Source organism: Jaculus jaculus, chromosome 7, assembly GCF_020740685.1.
Source record: "Jaculus jaculus isolate mJacJac1 chromosome 7, mJacJac1.mat.Y.cur, whole genome shotgun sequence".
Taxonomy (NCBI): Eukaryota; Metazoa; Chordata; class Mammalia; order Rodentia; family Dipodidae; genus Jaculus; species Jaculus jaculus.
In genome coordinates this window covers 119,553,898-119,579,823 of record NC_059108.1, presented here as the reverse complement: position 1 = coordinate 119,579,823, position 25,926 = coordinate 119,553,898, and the positions used below count along the sequence as shown (strand labels likewise).

Sequence of the window (25,926 nt, the reverse complement as noted above, 5' to 3'; positions counted from 1 at the left end):
CACATGGGACTACAGATATACACAGGCGCTTAATAACGACTTTGTCCTAAAAGCTATGAAGATGTTTTCCTGGAAGTTATGAGTTCATAACACCAGCCATAGCTTATGTAACTCACTCATTATGTGTGTTTGCATCTGAGCATAAGTCAGTGGTGGAGAGAGGAGGGATATGTAGAAGGCCTTTACAGACCATGGGCAAAGTCAGGGTCCTGGGAGAAAGTGGCAGGGAACTTAGAAGGGGGTTATTTATAAAGGAGCGGCAAATTGAAGGGCCCAAGGGACGGAAGTGCTATGCAGGAGAGCAGTTGGGGCTCAGGATAGGAGCCTTCAGTAGAGAGGGCCAGAGGGCCAGCACCGCTCCCGGCCATCAGACTGCTTTGAGCAGGTGGCTGGCCTGCTTACGTTTGGGTTTGAGGTGATCGTGCTGACTTCCTGGGACAGCATGTAGGGGGAGGCCATGCAGAAGTCCAGGAAGGGGAGAGGACATCTTGAGCCCGCAGAGCAGTCACGGCCGGCGCCACGGCAGCATCTTGCTTCTCTCTGTTTGCTGTAGTCAGTGTGGGGGTTGGTACTGATTGTCAACTTCACAAGACCTAAAGATCACTTGTAAAGGATAATGCTGGTTAACTGAGCCTCTGTGCATGTCTGGGAGGGACCATCTTGATTAGATCAGGTAGGAAGACCCACCTTAGCTGTGGGCAGCGCCAGCCATTCCATGGCCCCGGGGTGCTGAACTGCAGGAAGAGGAGAGGGGTCGTGGGATGTGAGCAGCTGTCTCAGGCTCCTTCCCCCCACCTATGGGCTGTAACCTGGAACTGTGAGCTGAAATAAAAATACTTTGTTCCAGCGAAGGGAGGGTAACTAATACCTCAGGCGACCTTGGCTGAGCCACTTTTCTGCTCCTCTGGCTCCTGTTTCCTCCCCTGAACACTGGGTAGTTGAGCTTGATGATGGCCAAGGCCCTTCCAGTCCTGATATCTGAAAAGCGGCCTATTAGGGGCACAGAATGTGGAATGGTGGAGCTTCGGGTCCCAGCTTGGGGAAAGGAATTGGTCCTTTTTAGCCAACCAATAGGTGCTCCAGAAATTCCTGTTTGTTTTTGCTTTAAAATTTTTATTTTATTTAATTAATTAATTCACAAGCAGAGAGATACAGACACACAGAGGGAGAAAGTATGGGTACCCCAGGGCCTGTAGCCACTGCAGACAGACTCCAGATGCATTGCATGTGCCACTTTGTGCATCTGGCTTTACATGGGAATCGAACCTAGCCCAAGTTCAAATCTCCAGTACCCACATAAAGCCACATGCACAAAGTGGCGCATGCATCTGATGCTCCGGGAATTCTTGCCTGAGCTGAGGCTCTGTCCTAGATTGCCGTGGCTTCCTTAGTCTCACGTCCCCAGTGAGTGTGTTTCCTCGAAGTAGCCACCCTGGCGGCTTGCTGATGACACCTGATGGTCACGTAGCTGTCTGTGTTCCTGCGCTTTACCCAGATTGTCCCACGACCTTCTAGTGCCCTATGAAGTGGACAGGCAGAGCTGTCTCCATTCTCCTGACAGTCAGGACTGAGGCCTAGGGGTGCTGCTTGGCTTCCCGTCCTCAGGCCCTCTTGAATATTCCGACAACCTACATGATCTCCTCTTTCTATCCCACCGGAAATGCCCGGTCCTGTTTCCCCTCCACCACCAGCCTCCTGAAGCTCTTTGATCAAAACCTCGAACTCATTTCTGTCTTACATCCTCCAAACACTTTCACCTGTCAGGGCCAAGTGATCTTTGTTGATGGTATTTTTTAGATTAGCTCCTGTCACATCACCTCAAACAAGGCAAGACTTCTGCAGCTGCCTCTGAGCTGGTTCCCCAGCACCAGCCACTCCCTGTCCAACCCTGTTTACTCAAGGCAGTTAGAATTTTTGTCTGCCAGCACATTCTTAGTGAGATGCCTCTTTACCTGAGAACCACCACGCTCTTCTTTACTGGAGTGTCAAGTTCAAATTCTCTAATCTTTTCTGCAGCGGCTTTGCTTGGGATCAACTAACTGCTTCATATCCCCCCCCCCCAATAGGCACACATATGCACACACTTGCAAGCTACCACATGAGGGCTCTGAACAACACCCTCGTTTCTTCTTTGCAGTTCTAAAGCCATTATCATCTTCAAACCTCAGATCAGCAGGAATCTGCTTCAAAAATAAATAGGTTTTGATTCAAACTGATTTCTTTTACTATTATACAAGTTCTACTTTAGGGGCTAGAAAGATGGCTTAGCAGTTAAGGCACTTGCCTGCAAAGCCTAAGGAGCCATATTTGGCTCTCCAGGTCCCATGTAAGCCAAACATACAAGGTAACGCACGCGTGCAAGGTCTCACCTGCACACAAGGTGGCGCATGCGTATGGAATTCAATTGCAGTGGCTGGAGACCCTAGGTCTCACTTCTCTCTCTCTTTTGCTTTTTCTCTCTCTCTCATAAAATAATTCCAAAAAATGTTTTATCCAGGTGTGGTAGTACACACCTTTTTTTAAAAATTTTTTTATTTTATTTATTTATTTGAGAGCGACAGACACAGAGAGAAAGACAGATAGAGGGAGAGAGAGAGAATGGGCACACCAGGGCTTCCAGCCACTGCAGACGAACTCCAGATGCGTGCGCCCCCTTGTGCATCTGGCTAACGTGGGACTTGGGGAACCGAGCCTCAAACCGGGGTCCTTAGGCTTCACAGGCAAGTGCTTAACCGCTAAGCCAACTCTCCAGCCCAGTACACACCTTTAATCCCAGCACTTGGAAGGCAGAGAGGTAGGAGAATTGCTGTGAGTTCAAGGCCCGAGACTACATAGTGAATTTCAGGTCAGCCTGGGCTAGAGTGAGACCCTATCTCAGGAAGAAAAAAAAAAAAAGAAAAGAAAGTTCTACTTTAGGAGTTGGTGAAATGGCTCAGTGGGTAAGGTGCTTGCTATGTAAGCATGAGGACCTGAGTTTGTATCCCTAATACCCACGTAAAATCATAAAGTGCCGTGGGCATGCACATATAATCCCAGTACTAGGTTGGCAGAGAAAGGGAATCCCTTGGGGCTTGTGGGTTAGTCTGGCACAATTAGTTCTAGGTTCAAAGAATAAGGTGGAGAGCAACTGAGGAAGGCCCCTGACATCACATGCCTCCACACTCATGTGCACACACATGAACCCACACGTATGTACACAAACACACATGTACATGTACACATACCATGAACACATATATTTACAAGAAAAGTTGAAAAATTCTATTTTATTTAAAAAGCAATTGGGCAATTACTTTTATATCTCTTAAGCATTTTATTAATTATATATTTTACATACAAAAAATTAAAAACAGATAAAGAACTGGAGATATTGTTGATACTTCATTGTCTATAGATATTACTAGCTATGTGTAAGTATTAAAATGTCTGTAGTATTATATTTTTAGAATTTTTTCATTAAATACATATCTGTCACTATGCAGATTGCCACCTTAATGCCTTCATAGTCTTCTTTACAGCAATTTTCCCCAAGCTAGCTCAGCTCTCATTTTTTTTTTATTTTTTTATTTTTTCAAGGTAGGGTCTCACTCTAGTCCAGACTGACCTAGAACTCATCTGTAGCCCCAGGCTGTCCTTGAACTTACAGCAGTCCTCCTACCTTAGCCTCCTGACTGCTGGGATCAAAGGCGCTCACTGCCACACCTGGCTTCAACTTTCATTTTTAAAGTCAGTCTTATATCCTTTATTTTTGCATTTTCTGATTTGTACTAAGAACCTTTAAGTTTCTGTCTTGAAAACAGCCCTAGTTTATACCTGTTCACAATCCCAGTGTGCTAAAAGTCAATTGGCTAAATGAGGAATTCCTCCCCAAACTGGTTAAATAGGAAAAATAGAATTCATGTCTCCAATGTTATTTGTGACATTATGTCCCCAAGGGTCTGCCTCTATGCTTGTCTTTAGAACAGACTGACCTCTGTGTCCCTGAGGCTAGTCACCAGTTCATGGGAGTTAAAGTATGACTCAGTGTGGTTCCCTAAGCTTTGGCTTCTGGACATGAAAAAGAAAGAAATCCCGGGTTGAGAATCTGTAGTGGCCTTAACATGAATTCATCTGGTCCAAAGCTTTGGGTCTGAACTGGTTAGAATATAGACTTCTTCAGGATGACTACTTTTTTCTTTTCACTTTTATCATTTATTCCTCAGGGCTTATGAATTTTGCATCACATTCTTTATGGCATCTGTTGTCTCTTGTTTTTAACTAGTTATATAAGGGAGACCTGGGGAAATCGCTCAGTGGATAAGTATTTGCCATGTAAACATAAGAACCAGAGTTCAGATCCCCAGCACCCATGTAAATGCCTCTTGGGTGTGGTAGACCACCTGCAATGCCAGCATCCAGTAGGCAGAGACAGGAGATTCCTAGGGCCAGCTATACTGCCTGAATCGGTGTGCCCTGGGTTCAAGCGAGGAGCTCTGCCTCAGTAACAAAGAGGAACACAATCAAGGAAGACACCCAAAGTAAACTTCTGGTCTCCAGGCCCGTATGCATACCCACACCCAGACAAACATGCATACATAGTCCCACATGCAAAAATGTTTTTAAAGTGATATACATTCATTATAGAAATGTTAGATCAGTCTTTTTATTTTGTCACTGTAGAATTTTTTTAAATAATAACTAAATAAAAAAGAAAACCAGTATCACCCAACAGTCTGAACCACCCAGTTTTATCTTTTTTGTTGATGTAAGTCATATTATGCATATGGTTTGAGAATATAAAGTTCTCTTAAAATATATTATAGCCTTTCTTCTATAACCTTCCTGATATCCTCATTAATGTAACCGAGATATCAAATGGTCCCCCGACATTCATTACTTAAGTTACCATTCTCTGTTTGTTTTTGTGCTGCGATTGAACCTAAAGCCTCTCGTATGCTGGGCAAGTGCTTTACTACTGGGCTATAGTCCCAGCCCACCTTTCCCTTTTTGAGAACAGATTTTTAAACAAAGTTAGGGCGGGAAAGATGGCTTAGCAGTTAAGGTGCTTGCCTACAATGCCTAAGGACCCAGGCTTCGCTCCCCAGAACCCACGTAAGCCACATGGTAGTGCATATGTCTGGAGTTTGTTCGCAGTGGCTGAAGGCCCTGCTGTGCCTGTTCTCTTTCTATCTGCCCCCTCATAAGAAAAAAATAAATATTTTTTAAAAGAAAAACATTAACTATTGACTGTGCACATAGTGAGTGCAGTGTGTGAGTGTGTGTGGGCACGTGTGTGCCGTAGAGCACGTGTGCAGGACAGCCTCAGGTGCCTGGGCTCCACTTCTGAGACAGGGTCTTGACGCTACAACCTCAAGTTTTCAGGTTGCACCTGGCTTTCCATGGGTGCTGGGGAATTGAACCCAGGCTAGCAGGCTTTGCAAGTCAACACCTCTAACTATGGGGCTATTTCCCCACCCCCCGAGAGCAGATTTCAAACAAAGAGGGAGAAGCAAGCAGCACCCACAGGAAGTCATGGGAGGGACAAATAGAAGGGCCCAGAAACGGGAGCTTAAGTTTCCAAAGAGAAGATACATCCGAGTTAACCATCTTGCTGGAAAACAGGTTCTTATTTATTTATTCCTTCCTTCATTCACTTATATATTTAACTTTTATTTAGTATGCAGAATGTTAGATGCCACTATGGCATTTTCAAACACAACGTACCTTTGTTGACTCTTCTCCCTGATCCCTTTGTTCCCTATGCAGAAAACTCGATACCACATGTTCTGTCTCAAATGCAGATCCTTGCTTGCAGTAACCGTATGTGCGTATGTAATGGGGCGGAGTCAGCAAACGTGGCTAAGACCTTGAAAGCTAGAATGCTAAACAAGAACAGATAATAAAAGATGACAAGAAAGGGGATGGGGGAGGGCAAAAGGATACTTGACATATAAAAGAGCTCATATTTAACTTTATTTTTTAAAGAGGGGGTCGGGGGGAGAATTGGCGTGTCAGGGCCTCAGCCACTCAATCAGACTCCAGATGCTTGCACCACCTAGTGGGCAAGTATGACCTTGTGCCTCATCTTCATGAATCTGGCTAACATGGGGTCTGGAGAGTAGAACAAGGGTCGTTAGGCGTTGCAGGCAAGTGCCTTAACCACTAAACCATCTCTCCAGCCCCAGTTCCCTATTAAAATATATATATAAATATGTGTGTGTGTGTGTGTGTGTGTGTGTGTATGTATGTATTTGCAAGCAGAGAGATAGAGAGAATGGGCACACCAGGGCCTCCAGCTGCTGCAAATGAACTCCAGATGCATGAGCCACTTTGTGCATCTGGCTTTATGTGGGTACTGGAGAACTAAACCCAGATTGTTAGGCTTTACCGGCAAATGCATTAACCTCTGAGCCATCTTTCTAGCCCTTTTTTTAAAAATGCTTTTATTTATCTATTTGTAAGCAGAGGGAGCTAGGGGAGGAGAGAGGCAGGCAGAAAATGGTGCTTCTGTTTTTAAAACAGACCCAGAACTACAGAGTGAGTTCCAGGTCAGTCTGGGCTAGAGTGAGACCCTACCTCTAAATACCAAAAAGGTTTTTAAAAAAAGGGGGGGGGGTGAGGATGCTGGAGAGATGGCTTAGGAGTTAAGGTGCTTGCCAGCAAAGCCAGAGGACCCAAGTTCAATTTCCCAGTACCTGCGTAAAGCCAGATGCGCAAGGAGGCACATGTGTCTGGAATTCCTTTGCAGTGGCTAGAAAGGCCCTGGTGTGCCATTCCCTCTTTCCCTCTCAAATAAATGAAATATTTTAAAAAATTAAAAAGAATATTTAAAAATTTTTAAATTAAAAAATTTTTAAAGTGGCAAACTCAAGAAAGGCTATGTAGTAGTGAGCCTTGCTGCCCTCATCTTTGCTTCCCCAGACTGCACATACCTTTTCATTCCCGGGAGACACAGTGGGTACCCCTGCCTTTCATCTCTTTTGTGGGTTCAAGTGGTTAAAGAAGTTTGATTTTTGCCTATGGAAAAATCTCTAAGGTGCCAGGTGCATGCACACACCTTTAACCCCAGCACTGGGGAGGCAGAGGTGGGAGGCCCACTGTGAGTTCAAGGCCACCCTGAGACTACATAGTGAGTTCCAGGTCAACCTGGGCTAGAGTGAGTCCTTACCTCGGAAAATCAAAAAAGAAAAACATCCCAAGGTGAGGAAACTGGAGGCCCTGGCCTCCAGAGGTTTTTGTTTGGAAAAAGAGAAGAAGACGTTTTACTTTTCTTTCTCAAAGTAAAACATACTTCTATTTTGAAGAAGATATATATATATATATATATATATATATATATATATATATATATATGTGTGTGTGTATGTGTATGTGTATGTGTATGTGTATGTGTATGTGTATGTATGTGTATATATATATATGTGTGTGTTAAATAAAATTCAAAAGCTATAAAAGAACAAATAATAAGTTTTACTCCCACTTTAGCCCTCCAGGTACCTCGTTCTGTCCTGATCACCATTTCTTTTGTGTCTTTCAAGAAATATTTTTTCTAACCGGGTGTGGTGGCGCACGCCTTTAATCCCAGCACCCAGGAGGCAGAGGTAGGAGGATCGCCGTGAGTTCGAGGCCACCCTGAGACTCCATAGTGAATTCCAGGTCAGCCTGGGCCAGAGTGAGACCCTACTTCAAAAAAAAAAAAAAAAGAAATATTTTTTCTAATATTGATTTTTAAAATTTATTTATTTATTTATTAGAGAGAGGGAGAGAGAGAATGGGCATGTTATATCCTCTAGCCACTGCAAGCAAATTCCAGATGCATACACCACCATGTGCATTTGGTTTACATGGGTTCTGTGGAATCAAACCTGGGTCCTTGGGCTTCACAGGGAAGTACCTTAACCACTAAGAAATGTTTTTAAACAGCCTACTGTTCTATTTGCAGTTATGTAGTGCTCCGTTGAATCAACATATAATTTTAATTTAACCAGTCCACTATGGGTGGATATTTAAACTGTTTAGCTATGTGAAAAATGCAGGAAAAAAATTTCAAATGTGTGGTGGTGCACGCCTTTAACCTCAGTATTTGGGAGGCAGAGGAGGGAGGCTATGGTGAAAGCTGGGTATGGAGGTTCACACCTATAATTGTAGCACTTAGAAGGCTGAGATAGAACCACTGTGAGTTCAAGGCCAGCCTAAGCTACAGAGTGAGTACCAGGTCTGTCTGGGCTAGAATGAGACATTGCCTTAAAACAAAAACAAAACAGAATGCGATGAGTAAATTTGTAGACACATATTTTTTGCCAATGGTTACATATGTCTGTAGGATAAGTTCCTAGAAATGGAATTACTAGGTCCAAAAGAATGTGCATCTGTGATTCTGATTTTTCTTGCCAAATTGCCTTTCACGGACGTTGCCCCAGTTAAACCCTCCCCAGCAGCACACCAATGCTTTGTTCCTGACATGCTGGCCAGCGCGGTGTTTGATCAGACTTCTCAATCTTTGTGCATCCCATAAGTGGAGCACAGTGTTTGTGTACTGTCATTTAGCTTTTAATTGTCAGTATGAAACGTTTTGAAAATCAGGGGCAAAGGTAAAATGAACCATTACCCAAATTTAGTATTGTTAATATATTTGTCTATTTGGGGGATTTTTAATCATTGTGATAATGTTAATTTTTAATCATTGTGATAATTTCCCCCTGATTGGTTTGTGTCTATGAAAAACAAGGACATTTTTCATATATTCATAATACCATTCTTTTTTAAAGATAATTTATTTATTTGTTTATAAGAGAGAGAGATAGAAAGAGAATGGGCACACCAGGACCTCCAGCCACTGCAAACCAACTTTGGATGCATGTGCCACATTGTGCATTTGGCTTTATGTGGATACTGGGGAATTGAACCTGGGTCCTTTGGCTTTACAAACACCTTAACTGTTAAGCCCTCTCCAGGCCTAATAAAATTAGATCATCTAATATCCACTTAATATTCAATTTTTCCCAGTTGTCTCACAAATATCTTCAGTGATTAGTTTGTTAAGCTAATTAAGGCCCATGTACATGCAGGCTTTTTAAATTTGTACTTCTGTGCGTAGCTGGAACACTTTTTATGTATTTAAGAGAATTTTAGAATTTTTTTTCTGTTAACTGTTCACATGATTGAACTCTTTCCTTTTAATTTGTAGGCATTGGTGTTCGATTCTGCCACTGTAACAGATGCTTAAGGTAGTCAATTTATTTTTAAAATATTTATTTATTTAAGATAGAGACAGAGACAGAGAGGAAGGCAGAGAGAGAAAGAGAGAATGGGTGCACCACTGAAAACGATTTCCAGACACATGTGCCAACTTGTGCATGTAGCTTAAGTTGGTACTGGGGAATTGAAACTGGGTTCTTAGGCGTCATAGACAAGTACCTGAACACTAAGCCATCTCTCCAGCCCAAGATAGTCAATTTATAAAGAGAAAAGGGGCCTATAGTTTTTTGAGTTGTCCTTCCTTAATGTATTTTGTTTTTTGTGGTAGGGTCTCACTCTAGCCCTGGCTGGCCTGGAATTCACTCTGGAGTCTCGGGGTGGCCTTGAACTCCCAGTGATCCTCCTACCTCTGCCTCCCAACTGTTGGGATTAAAGGCATGAACCACCATGCCTGGCTTTACACGTGCATTTTAAAATGTAGCCTGAACTATTTCACCAGTATATCTGGAAATGACCTTGCCACATCCACATCTTTTGCCTGTAAAATTAAATTAAATCTAAATTTTTTCCTTCTTTTCATCCTCCCTCTTCTTCTTTTCTTCTCCCTTCCTTTCCTCTTTCTTCTTATTACATTATTTATCTGAGAGGGAGAGAGAAATACAGATACAGAGATACAGAAAAAGCAGGTAGAAAGAGAGAGAGAATAGGCGACCAGGGCCTCCAGCCACTGCAAAGGAACTCCAGATTTGTGTGCCCCCTTGTACCTCTGGTTTATGTGGGTCTTTTGGCTTTGCAGGCAAGTGCCTTTATTACTATGCCATCCCTCCGGCCCCCTTTCCTCTTCCTTCCTTCTTCCCTCCCTCCCTCCCTCCCTTTTTTCCTTCTTTCCTTCCTTCATTCCTTCCTCCCTTTCTTTCTTTCTTTTGCCAGGGATTGAACCTTAAGCCTTTAAATAAAATTTCTAAGCCTCATTCCAGGGATTTCCACACACTGCCTAAAGCCTGTCTTCCACACGGGTCCTCCTCACCTGTGGCTCCTCAGTAGTTTTTGAACAAGCCTGCTCCTTCATGCCTGCCGGCGTGGCCTCAGTCCATCCTCTTTCTCTCTGTCCAGTGAGTTTTTCTTCACAAAGACCCCTTTGACAACTTCAATTAGCAATGACCTCTCTCTTCTTTGACCCCACGAACAGCTACTGAAGGTACTACCTACCTAGTAGCAAGTCCAATTGTTACCTCGTGAAGTATTTGGGTTATTAAAGTGTCCTGCCATTTACTTCTGGAATGATTGGTGTATTGATGTCTGACTTCCTGGACCAGAGCTGGAAGAATATGAGCTTGTCTTATGCCCCAGCAGCCTCTAAGACAGTCCCTTAGACAGAGTGACTGTAGTGATGGTGACAAGAATGGCGAAAGCTTTATAAGTGACTGGGAGCATGAGTCACTCTCTGTGTGCCAGCATTTTCCATGTATGGGTGAGTATTTGAAGGTTTCAGTACCAAGGGTATATTCCACTTCAAACTAAACCTTTGAAAGGAATTATGAGATAGGTCACCCACCATAAGACCCGGACAGTGATTCTGGGCTAGAGCTAATCAGGAAGGAAGATGAGTTTTCTGAGGTCGCCCTAGCGCGTGAGTAAGTGAGGATGCCCTGAGCCTGGGAAGGAACGCTTTCTGAAATAAGTTCTGGCTCCTGGGTGGGTCTTAATGAAGCCCTTCTCACTATGGGTGGGAAAGTGAGACGGCTGGGTCGGCTAGGAGCAGCAGGCCTGACGGGCATCATCTCCGCCCCTCCTGTCATGGCAGCGGAAGTCCCAGCCCAGCTGGCATGGGGCCGCAAGGCCTCTCCTGCACTTGCAAGGCTCCGGAGCAGCGTCTGGACCGTGCAGCAGAGAAAGTGCTGAGCATGCTGATGTGCAGCAGCCGGAGTGAATGAGCTAATGGACTTTAATCCCCGCCCTTGGGCCTTTTCCCTCCTTCTGATCATCACTAGCCTCTTAGAATCATGTCTCAACACTGCAACGTGTTTCAGAGTGCTAGGGATTCTGGGTAAGCGCCCCCCCCAACACACACACAAACAAATTTCAAGTTTAGGCAGCCCAGAGGCCGTCTGCTGTGTTCCAAACTTGCAGCTCCAGCATTCTAGATCTAGGAGACATTATTTGTATGTTGAATATGGAGGAGGTGCTTTCAACATTGATGCCTTAGGAGACTTCTAGATCTATACATGTGCCAGCCTAGCTCCTTAGACTTGAATTCTGTATCCCCAGCTGCAAACATGCCCAGAATAAATAAACAAGGTCTTATCATCTATGTTGGGAAATATTTGGGTTTTTATAAGGAGGAAAATTAGAAGGAATAAAAGGGACTTTAGTTTTGGGGGTACTTATCTCAGCAGGGGCTAAAACTTTCAGTCAAAGAGAAAGGCCAGTGACTTAAAGAACAGGTCTGGTTTCCGGAGGAGGCCCTGGGGCAGGGAGGAAGGCACTGAGGCTGGCTCTGTTGAATGCCAGTATGCCTCAGAATAGACGTTATTACATCCCATCCAGCATATTTGAAGTTAGGAACCCATTTTAATTTCCTGCTGACTGAAGTATACAGTCTCCATGAAACTATGTCCCGAATTATAGAATGAATAAATGCCACTTGCATCGTAATGTTTTATCTAAGACTGGTACAGTACTCTGCCTCATCTTGAGAATCTTATTTAGATGGCTGCCATAGCATTGTTGCTAGATGACTCCAACACCCTGATGGTCTCCTCACAGAGTCTGTCTGCTTCCAGGACGGAGACCCGCTGCTTTGCGCTTAAATTTCCTACTTCCACCCAGAGCCAGGCGCCCGATGGTCTTAGGGCAAACATTTGCTGAATGAATGAGCAGATGTGTAAAGAGGCTGAGTTCCTACCACTAAAATAGCCACGAAGTAGGAAGGAATTTGATGCGGAGAGCCTTTGGGCTGCCAGCATTATACCCTGGAGGCAGCACTGGCTCAGCTCCCCTTTTTGTTGCTGTTAAGTCAGTTATTGAATCATTAAAAAAAAAAAAAAATCCCTTGCTCAGTTTGGGCTCATTTGAGCGCACATTAGCCTCCTCCCACCGTGTTGGCATTCCCTCCTGGCTGTGCCACTCTGTGTCTGCCCCGGCTGCGAACTACCCCTGCACACTCTGCCTGGGGATCCTGCAGCCCCCCAGGCCCAGACTCATTACCAGGTCAGCTCCTGTCCTGAATCTTCAAACCCACGTGCCCAGGAGCCAACCATCACACACTGTTACCAAAACCCAGCAGACCAAGAGCCCATGCTGCGTCCTCTCTTCTTTCCTGCAATTCCTATTTTATTTTTCTTCTTTCTTATCCTTCTCCCCTCTCCCCAACCCTTTCTCCTCTTTGCCATCCTGTGCTATCCAGTCCTCTGTCTTTTTAAATTTTTTTTTCCGAGGTAGGGTCTCACTCTAGCCCAGGCTGACTAGGAATTCACTGTGTAGTCTCAGGATGACCTCAAACTCACTGTGATCCTCCTACCTCTGCCTCCCAAGTGCTGGGTGGGATTAAAGGCGTGCGCCACCATGCCTGGTCCAGTCCTCTGTCTTCTCTCCAGCCATAGCTTGGATGGTTCACCAGCATTTTATTTGTTCAGAAGTGCCCAATAAGTACACACAGGTCAGGGGCCTGGTTGGATGATTTTTTTTTTAATTTTTATTTATTTATTTGAGAGCGACAGACACAGAGAGAAAGACAGATAGAGAGAGAGAGAGAGAGAGAATGAGCGCAGCAGGGCTTCCAGCCTCTGCAAACGAACTCCAGACGCGTGCGCCCCCTTGTGCATCTGGCTAACGTGGGACCTGGGGAACCGAGCCTCGAACCAGGGTCTTTAGGCTTCACAGGCAAGCGTTTAACCACTAAGCCATCTCTCCAGCCCTTTTCTTTCTTTTTTTTTTTTAATTTTTATTTATTTATTTGAGAGCAACAGACACAGAGAGAAAGACAGATAGAGGGAGGGATGATTTTATTTAGGGGTATGGAGGTGTCTTGTCACCATCCAAGGGCTGAAGGTCAAAATCTCCTGCCTGGTACTGTGTGAGTAGAACAAGATAACATACTGCAACGGGCAAGTCTTCATTTCCTATTACCCTGTGAGGCTCGGAGCGCTACACAGCGCAACTCTTCCCTCGCTCCTCACTCTCCTCTACCTGGTCAGGGTCCTGAAAGCATGTGGCTGCTCTGCACTGGTATGTCACTGGGCCTAGCAAGGCCTGCCATGTAACAAGAACTGAATGCATGCGTGGCTAGTCACCCACCAGCCAGCTATGGAGCAGCTGCTGTGTGCCAGACTCCAATCCCTGAGGATGGAGAGCCGAGCCAGACATACTTCCCCAGGCCTTGGGAGCCCGTTGTCCTTCAGGAAAGGCATATGCTCAGCCAATACTTGACATTGTCAATGCAGAGGTCACAGCAAACACGAGAAGCCCACCCCAAAGAGGACGTCAGGAGGAATTCTCCCAAGGAGTCCATTGTATGAGTTTCCCTTCTTGTTGCTGTGGCCAAATACCTGGCCAAAGTAACCAAGGGAAGGAAGGATTTATGTTAGCTTACAGCCCAAGGATACAGCCCATGGGGTAGGCATGGCGGCCGGAGCTTGAAGGAGCTCATTACATTCAATCCACAGTGAGGGAGCAGAGACGGAGGACTGTGGTACTCAGCTCATTTTTTTCCTTTGTTTTTTGGGGGGGAGGTATTTTTATATTATTTATTTGAGAGAGATAAAAAGAGGGAGGGAGGGGCAGGAGAGATGGCTTAGCAGTTAAGGCATTTGCCTGCAGAAACAAAGGACCTCAGTTCAATTCCCCAGGACCCGTGTAAGCCAGATGCACAAGGTGGTGCATGAGTGTAGAATTCACTTGCAGTGGCTGGAGGCCCTGGGGTACCCATTCTCTCTCCCTGTCTCTCTCTGCCTTTTTCCCTCTTTTGGTCTCTCAAATAAACAAATCAGTAAATTTTTTAAAATGTTATAAAAATGCTAAAAAAAAAAAAAAGAAAAAGAAAAAGAAAAAGAAAAGAAAAGAAAAGAAAAGAAAAGAAAAGAAAAGAAAAGAAAAAGAGAGAGAATGGGCATGCCAGGGACTTCAGCCACTGTAAATGAACTCTAGACGCATGCACCACCTTGTGCATCTGGCTTATGTGGGTCCTGGAGACTCAAACCTGGGTCCTTTTGACTTTGCAGGCTAATGCCTTAACCACTAAGCAGTCTCTCCAGCCTCATTTTTTCCCTTTTGATTCAGCCCATGAAATGGTGCCACCCACAGTTAAGGTGGGTCTTCTTTACTTCAAATCATCTAATTAAGATAATCCCTTACTGGCTGCCCAGGGCCTAGTTTTCTAGGTGATTCTAGGTCCTATCAAGTAGGCAATCAAGATAGACAATCACATCCATGTACTCTGAATCTTAAAAGATGAATAGGAGTTAGGTGAAGGGGATGTGGAGAGATAGAGTAACCAAGAGAGCATGCTCAACAGAGAGATTATTGGATGGATGAGTGGATGGATCTTACATTGAGATCTGAATTCAATGGCCCAGTAGCGCAGAATGTTCTGACTGGTAGCGGGAAATGAACGGCTGGGTTAGAGGTGTCTAGCTACAGTGCTGGTGGTGGTCTCCTGGTTGCTTTACTCCTGCTGGCCTGTGAGCGCCCATAGTGCCAGGGTTGGCACATGCTCCAAGGAGAGAGGAGAAATGAATGTCATAGCCTCATCTGTCAGGCATGGATTACCCTGGTATTAAGGTAACATCCCTTGGACCCACATCACATCAGCCTCACCGACCTCCAGCAGCTCACTCAAGGCTCTTTCCCCACCCAGATGAGCGGGAAGTCGTTCAGAAGAAGACCTTCACCAAATGGGTGAACTCCCACCTGGCTCGAGTGTCCTGCCGCATCAGCGATCTCTACAAGGACCTGCGGGATGGGCGGATGCTCATCAAGCTTCTGGAGGTGCTCTCGGGAGAGATGCTGGTAAGGCTCTCGTCCCAGCCCGTGGCTCGTGCCATCCGCCCCTCCTCCAGGAAGTGTATTTTCGGGAGTTTCTTGATTTCTTATGTCCTGCCAGAGTTTCTCTCTGTTTCCCTGTGAGGTTCCCCTACTTACAGCGTCAGGGGTCCACATGGCTAACTGGGATCTCTGATCTTTGGCAGAACTGCTTGTCACTCCTCCTCACCAATCCCACCCTCTCATGCTCCTTCCAGAAGCCATGTAGCTCTTTGTTGTTCTCACTGGCATCTGGGCATCTGGAGATGGCCTGCACTGGGCCTAGCTGTATGAGTTTTCTGGAGAGCTATACACTCCTCTTGGAACCAAGAGGACAATGCAGGCGATAGCTGGCAGTGTGTCTTACCACGTGTGCATGTGGTAACCCGTCAGAAGAGAAGGCTGTCCCTTCCCAACAGTGTGAATGCCTCAGAAAGAGAAGAGGGTCCAGAAGAGGGCCCTGTTGGCCTCCACTTCCTGCAAGGATACATGAAGTACTCTAAGATCCTCAGGGTCTGCATGAAGAGGCATCCTGTGCTTCTTTTGCCCTTTCACCTCTTGAGCTGAATCCTGCCTCTTCTCCTGCACTGAAATTCCCCTGGGAAGGTTGCCCGGGAATCCTTCAGAAGATACCATCAGCGTCAGTGATGATCCCTTGGATTCTGGCTGGGGGATCCCCTTGGATTCTGGTGTCCAGGGGAGGGAGGAGGCTGGGGGGTAGAGACAGAACCATTATTGATCACCAACCTGAAAGTCATTTTTTTCTAATCACTGAATGACAGTAAGTAGTTCTTAGAACTGAGCCTGACACGTAGGAAGTACTGAGTCAACAGTCCCTTGTGTTACTGAATTTGAATGCCACTTAGCCCCCTCTCAGAAGGTTGTGTTCAGACTCGAAAGGGCTTTCAGGCAACCTGGTTGCCGAGCACTGGGTGCCGAGAGGAAGGGGTTGAAAAGTGTCAGGAGTGACAGTGGCACCTCGAGTTTCACCAAGAGGGTGGAGGGTAGAGCTGAGAATATCAGCTGACCCGTGGTGTAGCCACCTCTGGGGACTTGACCTCTGCACAGTCCCTCCATGCCCACTGCTCTCTCCCAGCCAAGGCCCACCAAGGGAAAGATGCGCATCCACTGCCTGGAGAACGTGGACAAGGCCCTGCAGTTCCTCAAGGAGCAGCGCGTGCACCTGGAGAATATGGGCTCCCATGACATCGTGGACGGCAACCACCGCCTGGTGCTGGGCCTCATCTGGACCATCATCCTCCGCTTCCAGGTGGGGCCCGGGAATTAGAGGAAGCTGAAAGGACCCCCTCAAAGCTGGCTAGGACCTGAGAACCTTCCATAATGGTGAACAGGGCATGTCTATGCACTTTCTGAGAAAGCGCCTCTCGTTCTCTTCCCATGGACTGAGGCAGAGAGGTGGATGGCTGGGACCCAGGGCCTCAGGGTCTGAATGGTGCTGGAGATGGGTGGCCACAGGGAGCAGAGGGAGGGGGTCTCCCGGTGCCAGACACAAAGCTACTTCATCTCTTTCTTACCCTGTCACCCTCAGATTCAGGACATTGTTGTCCAAACTCAGGAAGGTCGTGAGACACGCTCGGCCAAGGATGCGCTGCTCTTGTGGTGCCAGATGAAGACAGCAGGGTGTGTATGCTTGAGAAAACTGCCATTGCCAAGTGTGCCACCAACCCCTTACGGGAATTCCCCTGGGGGGCTGCCATTCCCAACAGGCACTAGACATTAGTGAACGATAGAATTCAGAACAATAGCAGCTTTGATGCAAATGATGCAAGTCTGGCCTGGCCTGGTTCTTCTAGAATGTGGAGTTGCTTTTCCAAAGTTGTCTTGGGTCAAACTGTGGAGCCTGTTGAGTGATGAGCCACAGCTTGTGGGAGCATCTTTTGTGCGACTTAGCTGTACTTTCTTGTGTTGGAGCAGATCAAGAAGGGACAGGTCAGAGCTGGAGAGGTCTCTTGGTGGTTAAGGCTCTTGCCTGCAAAGCCTAAGGACCCATGTTCAACAACCCAGATCCCATGTAGGCCAGACACACACGGTGATGTATGCGCAAGGTCGCACATGTGCACAAGGTGGCGTGTGCATCTGGAGTTCAATTACAGTGGCTGGAGGCCCTAGCACGCAAATTCTCTCTCTCTCTCTCTCTTTCTCACTCTCTCTCATAAAAAAGAGGCCAGTCTCTTGGGCTTGCCTCAAAGAAAAAAAGAAGGGATAGATCCATTCCTCTCCTGGCGTATGGGCCCTCAGTTTATCCATATGTTTGGGACCTCAGAAGAATCTCTTAGTCTTAATGTTTCTCTTGGATGCAGCTACCCCCACGTCAATGTCACCAACTTCACCTCCAGCTGGAAGGACGGCTTGGCCTTTAATGCCCTGATACACAAGCACCGGTAAGAGGAAGGGGAGCCCTGAGAACTGACAGGGATGTGGACACATGGACTTAATTGGGGGCCAAGGGAATGTACTGCCGCTGTTGTCTCTTCTCTTACCCCGACCTTCGCGAACATACCTGTTGCCTGTGTCCTCACACACAGGTGCTCACGGTTGCTTCCCATCTTACCCATGCACCCCTGCATCTGTGCAGCACCCTTGTTCATGCTGGGACTGTCTTGAAGGTGGGCCTGCCATGGCCACTCTATTTCAACAGTCCAGTTTTGTCCCTAGGCCTGACCTCATCGACTTTGACAAGCTGAAGGATTCCAATGCCCGGCATAACCTGGAACATGCATTTGATGTGGCTGAACGCCAGCTGGGCATCATCCCACTCCTTGACCCTGAAGGTGAGCCCCTCCTACCTTTTGTTCTGGAAGGAGCCAGGCTCCTGGAGCTGGTCCTGATGCCTGATGAGATGTGGGCAAAGAGAGGGGATGTCTCCATTCCTCAGAGACACATGGGTTCTCGGCGGGCACCTGGTCATTGTAGGATGTCCCTTGTGAACTCATCTCCTTCTTTCTTTTATAACCTGTGGTCCTAATAGTCATCACTATCCAAGACTGCAGGACTCTATTCCTCCTCTTTTGGGTTGTTTTTTTTTTTTTTAAACAGAATTTCATGTAGCCCAGGCTGGCCTTGAACTCCTGAAATCCCTGCCTCTGCCTCCTGAGTGCTGAGATTACAGGCATGTTTCACACACCTGGCCATTCCTCTGTTCCTCGTCCTGTTGGTTGTCACTCAGTGCTTGTGGTTAAACTGTATGCTGGAGGAAACGGGGCTGAAACTTCTGGCCCTCCAGTTTGGTGCTCTGAATGTACCTTTACCCTGTCCAGATGTCTTCACGGAAAACCCAGATGAGAAGTCCATCATCACCTATGTGGTGGCGTTTTACCACTACTTCTCCAAGATGAAGGTGCTGGCAGTGGAGGGCAAGCGTGTTGGCAAGGTAATGAGCTGTTTTGTCAGCACAGCATTGCCCTTCTCTGCTTGCCAACCCCAGGTCTTGAGTGAGAGCTCCCTATCCATTCTAAAAGCTTTGTGTCTGTTCCCCTGGTTGCAGTTGAGGGGGCGGAGCACTGCTCCCACTTCCTCCAAGGCTCCCTGGAAAGCAGACTTCAAAGCAGGTTCATGCAGGTCTAGATGGACTACAGCCTGCAGCTCTAACCCAAGCCCCCATCCTCCACCTGGAGGCCCATGAGTCCCACACATTCCCCAGGATCCACTGCGGGCTCTTTCTTGGTTGGTTTGTTGTGATTGCAGACGTCTCCATCTCCCACAGTCCACCAGGAACGTATCTGTGTGAAGCACCATGTCAGAGTCTTTTTCCCTACTGGGTCTTTAGCTTCCTCAAGGGTTGAGACTAGTTCTCTTCCATTTCTGTGTGCCTTGGTTCCTAATAAACAATTTCAAGTAAATGAAAACCCTCAAGGGGCTAGCATCCTGGCATAGTCAGTCTAGTACTCTTTATAGGGTGAGGGGCAGGGAGAAGCTATTCCTGAACCCCAACAGGATCAGTGCAAGGGGAGGGTTTCAACTTCTAGTCCACTCCCTCTGACATAACAACAGACTCGATGAGAGGGAACAAATTCAACCTAGAACACTCCAGAGATTGGGGGGGTCTTTATTGCAGGTCACCTCAATGGTGGTCTTCATTGGTGGCTTCATTAGTGGCAATGCTTTTCTGATGAGGATGAATAATAAGGTGGTTCCTTAGGTCATTGACCATGCCATTGAGACTGAGAAGATGATTGAAAAGTATAGTGGGCTAGCCTCGGACCTGCTCACCTGGATCGAGCAGACCATCAGTGTCCTGAACAGCCGCAAGTTTGCCAACTCGTTGAGTGGTGTCCAGCAGCAGCTACAGGCCTTCAGCACCTACCGTACCGTGGAGAAGCCACCCAAGTAAGTGCCCTGGCACTCAGGAGGGTAGTTGTTAGGGCCTGAGAAATCAGCTGCTCAGAGGTAGAATTTGGATGGGCTGAAGAGATGGCTCAGCAGCTAAGGCACTTGCTTGCAAAGTTTGGCAGCCCAAATTCGACTCCCTGGTACCCACGTAAGGCCAGATGCCAAAGTGGCACATGCATCTTGAGTTTATTTGCAACAGCAAGAGGCTCTGACGTGCCCATTCTGTCTCTTCCTGTTCCTCTCCCCCCCCCCCGCCATTTCTGCTTGCAAATAAATAAATAAAAATATCTTTTAAATATTATTTAAAATAAAATTTATTGGGCTGGAGAGATGGCTTAGCGGTTAAGCGCTTGCCTGTGAAGCCTAAGGACCCCGGTTCGAGGCTCGGTTCCCCAGGTCCCACGTTAGCCAGATGCACAAGGGGGCACACGCGTCTGGAGTTCGTTTGCAGAGGCTGGAGGCCCTGGCGCGCCCATTCTCTCTCTCTCCCTCTATCTGTCTTTCTCTCTGTGTCTGTTGCTCTCAAATAAATAGATAAATAATTTAAAAAAATAAAATAAAATAAAATTTATTTATTTATTTGAGAGAGAGTGAGAAAGAGGCAGATAGAAAGAGAGAGAATGGGCACACCAGGGCCTCTAGCTATTGCAAACTAACTCCAGACACATGCGCCACCTTGTACATCCAGCTTACATGGGTACTGGGGAATCAACCCTGGGTCCTTGAGCTTTGCAGGCAAGCGCCTTAACTGCTAAACCATCTCTCCAGCTCCTAAAAAACATTTTAACATACCATGTAAAAATGAATGGGCCCTGAGGTTTATCCATGAGATACGTCTTCAAGGGTCTAGAATGGCCCATGTGTCTCCTACTTTATGCCCTTCTCCCACGTGATCAACTTATAGGAAACGGGTGAGTAACTCTTATTCCCAGCTAAAAGAGTGGGGGTCAAGTTTCTTTGGAGAGCCCATGCTGGCCAGTTTCTGTCTTCGTGAGTCTATACACTGAGCCGTTGCAGCCCCCGAGCCTTCTAGGTGGGGCCTTGTGGTCACAAGCATATCTGCCCAATCCTCTCCCACTCATCACGGTGGGTCAGCAGGATCTCCACCCCACCCCACCACCTGTGCACACAGTGCAACAGTGAATCCGTGCACGCCACATGTAAGCACCCACATCCACCCCTGAGGCATTCCAGTTTGTCTGCTGTTAGCTTGTGCACCTCCCCTGACAGAAGGTTCTAGTTTGCCAACAGCACCCTCTGCTTTGCTGGTCCCACCCCCAGCACCCACTTCTCCAGTCACCACTTTGAAATTGGGAGAGGTGAGCTACGGAGGCTGGGATATATTATAAACTTCTATCTGGTTTCTAAGTTGGACACCAACCCTCTTTTAAAATCCTCGAATCAGGGGGCTGGAGAGATGGTTAAGGCGCTTGCCTGCAAAGCCAAAGGACCCAGATTTGACTCCCCAGGACCCACGTAAGCCAGATGCACAAGGGGGCACACGCATCTTGGGTTCGTTTGCAGTGGCCCTGGAGCTCCCATTATCTCTCTCTCAAATAAATAAAAATAAAATTAAAATTCCTCGATTCAATAAGGACAACGCTCCCTGTGAGTACACTGGGCCTGTACACAGGGATATGACCTCTTGGCTGTACCCCTAGTGTTCCAGGGCCTCAGACCTCTTTGAACCTTTAAGCAGGGCTCATGGTGAACCTTGCTCACACCACTTCCAGCCTGGTCAAGGAAAGGATGTAGATGTGAGTATACACTTGGTACATGAAGAAATGTGCAAGTGCCCAGTTACCTAGATCTTGTCTCCCACACTCACACTCAGCAGAGCCAAGCCCTTCCTGACCCCTTGGACACATCTGGCCTATAGGACTTACTGGGAGAGCCAGCTTATTGGTCCTGGGGTGAAAGTTGCTTTCAGCGCAACATATAGATAATGATGTTTCTAAGGTTTTACTAATGCTCAAAAAAAAAAAAAAAAAAAAGCTGTCTGAAAAGCCTTTATCACTTGCAGAACAGAGAAGGGTTGTTTTTCTTTAATATGTGTTTTTTTTTAAAAAAGTATGGATTGGTAAACTTAACATTTACAGGAATTACTGGAATATTGCAGTTAACTAATCCCTGTGAGAGCTAATGATTAATGCTGTGGTTGGTAGCCATTGTGTTTTGTTTTGTTTTTTTCTCCTGACTTGAATTGTAAAGACATAAGCTCCTTTCAGATCTCTATCAGTGAGAATGATAGACATTTTAACAGGTAAGTAGACCTGTCTCTTCTCTGTCTTCTTTTAATTTTATTTTAAAGGGAAATAGTCTTTGTTGTCCAAGATCCGAGTTATCAGGGTTTCCACATTGACTCTGGCAGATAATTTGGCTGTGGGGACCTCAATATCAGTTTTCCCACTTCTGTTTTCTCCCATAGGTTTCAGGAGAAAGGGAATCTGGAAGTCCTACTGTTTACCATCCAGTCTCGGATGAGAGCCAACAATCAGAAAGTGTATACGCCTCATGATGGGAAACTAGTATCTGACATCAACAGGGTACTGTGGCCTTTGCCGTAACACGTAGCCAGTGGGGTGACTGAGTTCCTGATGATGGTGTGGGGAGTGGTCACTAGGCAAAGCTAAACCAAGCCACTTTATTTGCTGTTCATGGAATGCTGGCTATTTGGGGGGAATCATTTGAACATGACTCTGGTCAGGCTCTATTCACTGTCACCAGTTCAGCCCCTGTTCAGATACCCAGAGTCGTTCTTTGGAGTCAGTTTTGCATCCTGTTCTCTATAGAATCTGTAGTTTGTCTTTGAATCTGGAATGCTAATTTCTTATGTCAGTAGGGAAGCACTTTGTGATGTTGGAGACTTAGCACCGTCTAGAAACTCTAATAGAATGGAGATGGGGGCTGGAGAGATGGCTTAGCAGTTAAAGTACTTGCCTGCAAAGCCAAAGAACCCAGGTTCAACTCCCCAGGACCCACGTAAGCCAGATGCACAAGGTGGCACATGCATCTAGAGCTCGTTTGCAGCAGTTGGTGGCCCTGGCATGCCCATTCTCTCTTTCTCTCTCCCCCTCCCTTCTGCCCTCTCCTCTCAAATTCTCAAATAAATAAATAAAAATAAAATACTAAGAATGAGCCAGGCATGGTGGCACATGCCTTTAATCCCAGCACTTGGGAGGCAGAGGTAGGAGGATTGCAGAGAGTTCAAGGCCACCCTGAGACTACATAGTGAATTCCAGGTCAGCCTGGGCTAGAGCAAGACCCTACCTCAAAACAAAAACAAACAAAAAAAAAAAAAAAAAAAAAAAGAACTGGCTAGTCAATAAGGATTTGCTGGGCACCCATAGAAGTGGAAACCAATATAGATTTCACAGAGTCTGAGGCAGGCATAGAGAAAGAGATGATCAGGAAGGAAGGCCTTTGAATCCTTGGGTCTGGGCTGTGCTTTAATCTGCCACCACCTCACCCTAGAGCACGGGTACCCTGACTCCTGAAGTCACTCTCAAGCGAAGGAGATAGAAGCCCGGGCCTGTGTGTTTCTTCTGTGGCCCAAGACTTCTCCTCTGCCCTGTGCAGGCCTGGGAGAGCCTGGAGGAAGCTGAGTACCAGCGGGAGCTGGCCCTGCGGAGCGAGCTCATTCGGCAGGAGAAGCTGGAGCAGCTGGCGCGGCGCTTTGACAGAAAGGCCGCCATGAGAGAGACCTGGCTTAACGAAAACCAGCGCCTCGTGACCCAGGTAAGGGGGGCCGTACCTGGGGATCACAGGGAAGGGAAGTCCTTTAGATACCCGCCCCCAAACCAGCTTTTAACGGAACTGGAGCCCAAGCTGATCGATCTGTCAGCAGCAGCAGAGGCCAGTTAAGCCTCTCCTCAGCCTTGCAGCCCAGCTCCCCCAAGATTGGAGGAGGAACTCCCAGAGATGTATGAAGTCTGTCCCTCCCTCGCTTTCTGCTTCTCTCCCTCTCTTGGAGGTCAGACACTCACTGGCCTTTGCACATGCTAAGCAAGCACCCTACCACTGAGCTACCCACCCAGTACATATTAAGTTTCTTTTTTTTTGGTTTTTCGAGGTAGGGTCTCACTCTGGTCCAGGCTGACCTGGAATTCACTATGTAGTCTCAGAGTGGCCTTGAACTCATGGCAATCCTCCTACCTCTGCCTCCCAATATATTAAGTTTCTTAATAGAAAGCCTCGTGTATCATAACTGGCCCCCAAAGTTATATGTTGGCTATGGCTTCAACAAAAACAGGTGTCAGAATTGCCATTAAATGGTGATTTTTTTTTTTTTTTTTTTTGGTTTTCTGAGGTGGGGTCTTACTCTAGCTCAGGCTGACCCGGAATACACTATATAATCTCAGGGTGGCCTTGAACTCACAACAATCCTTCCACCTCTGCCTCCCAAGTGCTGGGATTAAAGGCGTGCGTCACCACGCCTGATTTAAATGGTGATTTCCTGAGGACAGGGTTAAATGAGAGTGCACCAGTCTCTGGCCGACATGCGCTTTGGTCTCTGGCCTCCAGGCTTGGAGCATATTTCTCTAGCTAACAATGAACCTCAGGGCTGATTATCCATCAGAGCATCTGTTCCCTCCCACTTAGAGCTTGGAATCAAATTAAATTCTGTCAGGGAAGGGGCATGGTGAACATTCTGAGCGCATCAGAGAGTGCCCCAGATAGTGTACGGGTAAAACATCTGTTTGCCGCTGTGTGACGTCCCAGTGTCAGCAGCCCCTCCTACTCAGAACTGGACCGGTCTATTCAGGGCAAGGTGGGGGGTACCAGCCGGCCACCAGAGGCCTCTGCTAATAATAAACAGTAGCCTCACCAAAGTGTGTGGCGTGGGGAGTAAAATCAGGGGCTGCTTTTAGAGGTACTTGTGAGACATTCAGAAACTCTGGTAAAACCGGCAGCGGCAAGCAAGCAGCACCATCCCCTTCAGCAGCTCTGCCAGGGGGACCTGCTGCTCCTAAGCTTGGCAGGTGTGGGGGAGTCTGACTGAGCCCCCTTGCTGGTTTTTCTTCCCCCACCCCCACCCCCGGCGACAGGATAACTTCGGGTACGACTTAGCAGCTGTGGAGGCCGCCAAAAAGAAGCATGAGGCCATTGAGACTGACACGGCTGCCTACGAGGAACGAGTGAAGGCCCTGGAGGACCTGGCCCAGGAGCTGGAGAAGGAGAACTACCATGACCAGAAGCGCATCATGGCCCGCAAGGACAACATCCTCCGCCTGTGGAGCTTCCTGCAGGAGCTGCTGCGCTCTCGGCGCCAGAGGCTTGAGGCCACCCTGGCGCTGCAGAAGCTCTTCCAAGATATGTTGCACAGCATTGACTGGATGGATGAGATTAAGGTGGGCCCTGGGGCCCAGTGGTCAGCCCGTGATGCCTTACACCTGCCCTCCAGTCACATTCCTGAGTCACAGTGGAGAAACTGAGGAAGCACAGTGTCTGATTGCATCTGCCCATCTGTCATTTGGCTTATTTTTAAAAAAATATTTTATTATTTGTTTATTTATTTATTTGAGAGAGAAAAAGAGGAAGAGAGAATGGACACACCAGGGCCTCCAGTTGTTGCAAACTCCAAATGCATGCGCCACCTTGTGCATCTGGTTTGCGTGGGTCCTGGGGAATTGAACCTGAGTCCTTTGGCTTTGCAGACAAGTGCCTTAACCACTAAGCCATCTCTTTGACCTAGCTTACTTTTTCTTTCCTTTCTTTCTTTCTTTCTTTTTTTTTTTTTAAGTAGGGTCTTGCTCTAGCCCATGCTGACCTGGAATTCCCTATGGAGTCTCAGGGTGGCCTCAAACTCATGGCAATCCTCCTACCTCTGCCTCCCAATTACTGGGAGTAAAGGTGTGTGCCACCATGCCCAGCTCTTGACTTAACTTCTTTTTTAACTTTTGTCAAAAATAATTCTATTTATTTGAGAGACAGAGGCAGAGGGTTAGGAGAATGGGCATGCCAGGGCCTCTAACTCCTACAAACGAACTCCAGAGACATGTGCCACCATGTCTATCTGGCTTACACTGGTACTGGGGAATTGAACCTAGGTCCTTAGGCTTTGTAGGCAAGTGCCTTAGCCATTAAGCCTTCTCTCTAGAACTGGCTTACTTAAAAAAAAAAAAAAAAAAAAGACGGGCAGATGTCAGTAGCCCAAGTTCCCAGTGACCAAGATATCTTAGTTTGTAACACAAACACTAACCTATAGAACCTAGGAGTGACAGATGTGACTCGGAAGCCTGGAGAACCAGGCTGTAATTGTGATTTGACTCTGATTGCAACATGGACCTCCCTGTGTAGAGCAACCAGAGGAGTCCGAATTCTCTCCCCGTCCTGCGGGAGGTCTTGGCTAAAGACATGCATGAAACCAACCATGGTCTT

The 25,926-nt window shown here is 46.9% G+C and overlaps 1 protein-coding gene across 3 annotated transcripts in view; it reads left to right on the top strand.

Annotated features, from left to right (window-relative positions):
- The window catches only part of Sptb (spectrin beta, erythrocytic), a 147,066-nt gene that overhangs the window by 72,800 nt on the left and 48,340 nt on the right, over positions 1 to 25,926 (top strand). For all 3 annotated transcript variants that reach the window (XM_004649261.2, XM_045154131.1, XM_045154130.1), the window contains exons 3-12: positions 15,032 to 15,183; positions 16,292 to 16,465; positions 16,745 to 16,836; positions 17,517 to 17,597; positions 17,872 to 17,987; positions 18,474 to 18,586; positions 19,355 to 19,542; positions 21,974 to 22,091; positions 23,125 to 23,283; positions 24,594 to 24,896. In XM_004649261.2, coding sequence (XP_004649318.2) covers positions 15,032 to 15,183; positions 16,292 to 16,465; positions 16,745 to 16,836; positions 17,517 to 17,597; positions 17,872 to 17,987; positions 18,474 to 18,586; positions 19,355 to 19,542; positions 21,974 to 22,091; positions 23,125 to 23,283; positions 24,594 to 24,896 — 1,496 coding nt within the window. The remainder of the gene's footprint in view (positions 1 to 15,031; positions 15,184 to 16,291; positions 16,466 to 16,744; positions 16,837 to 17,516; positions 17,598 to 17,871; positions 17,988 to 18,473; positions 18,587 to 19,354; positions 19,543 to 21,973; positions 22,092 to 23,124; positions 23,284 to 24,593; positions 24,897 to 25,926) is intronic.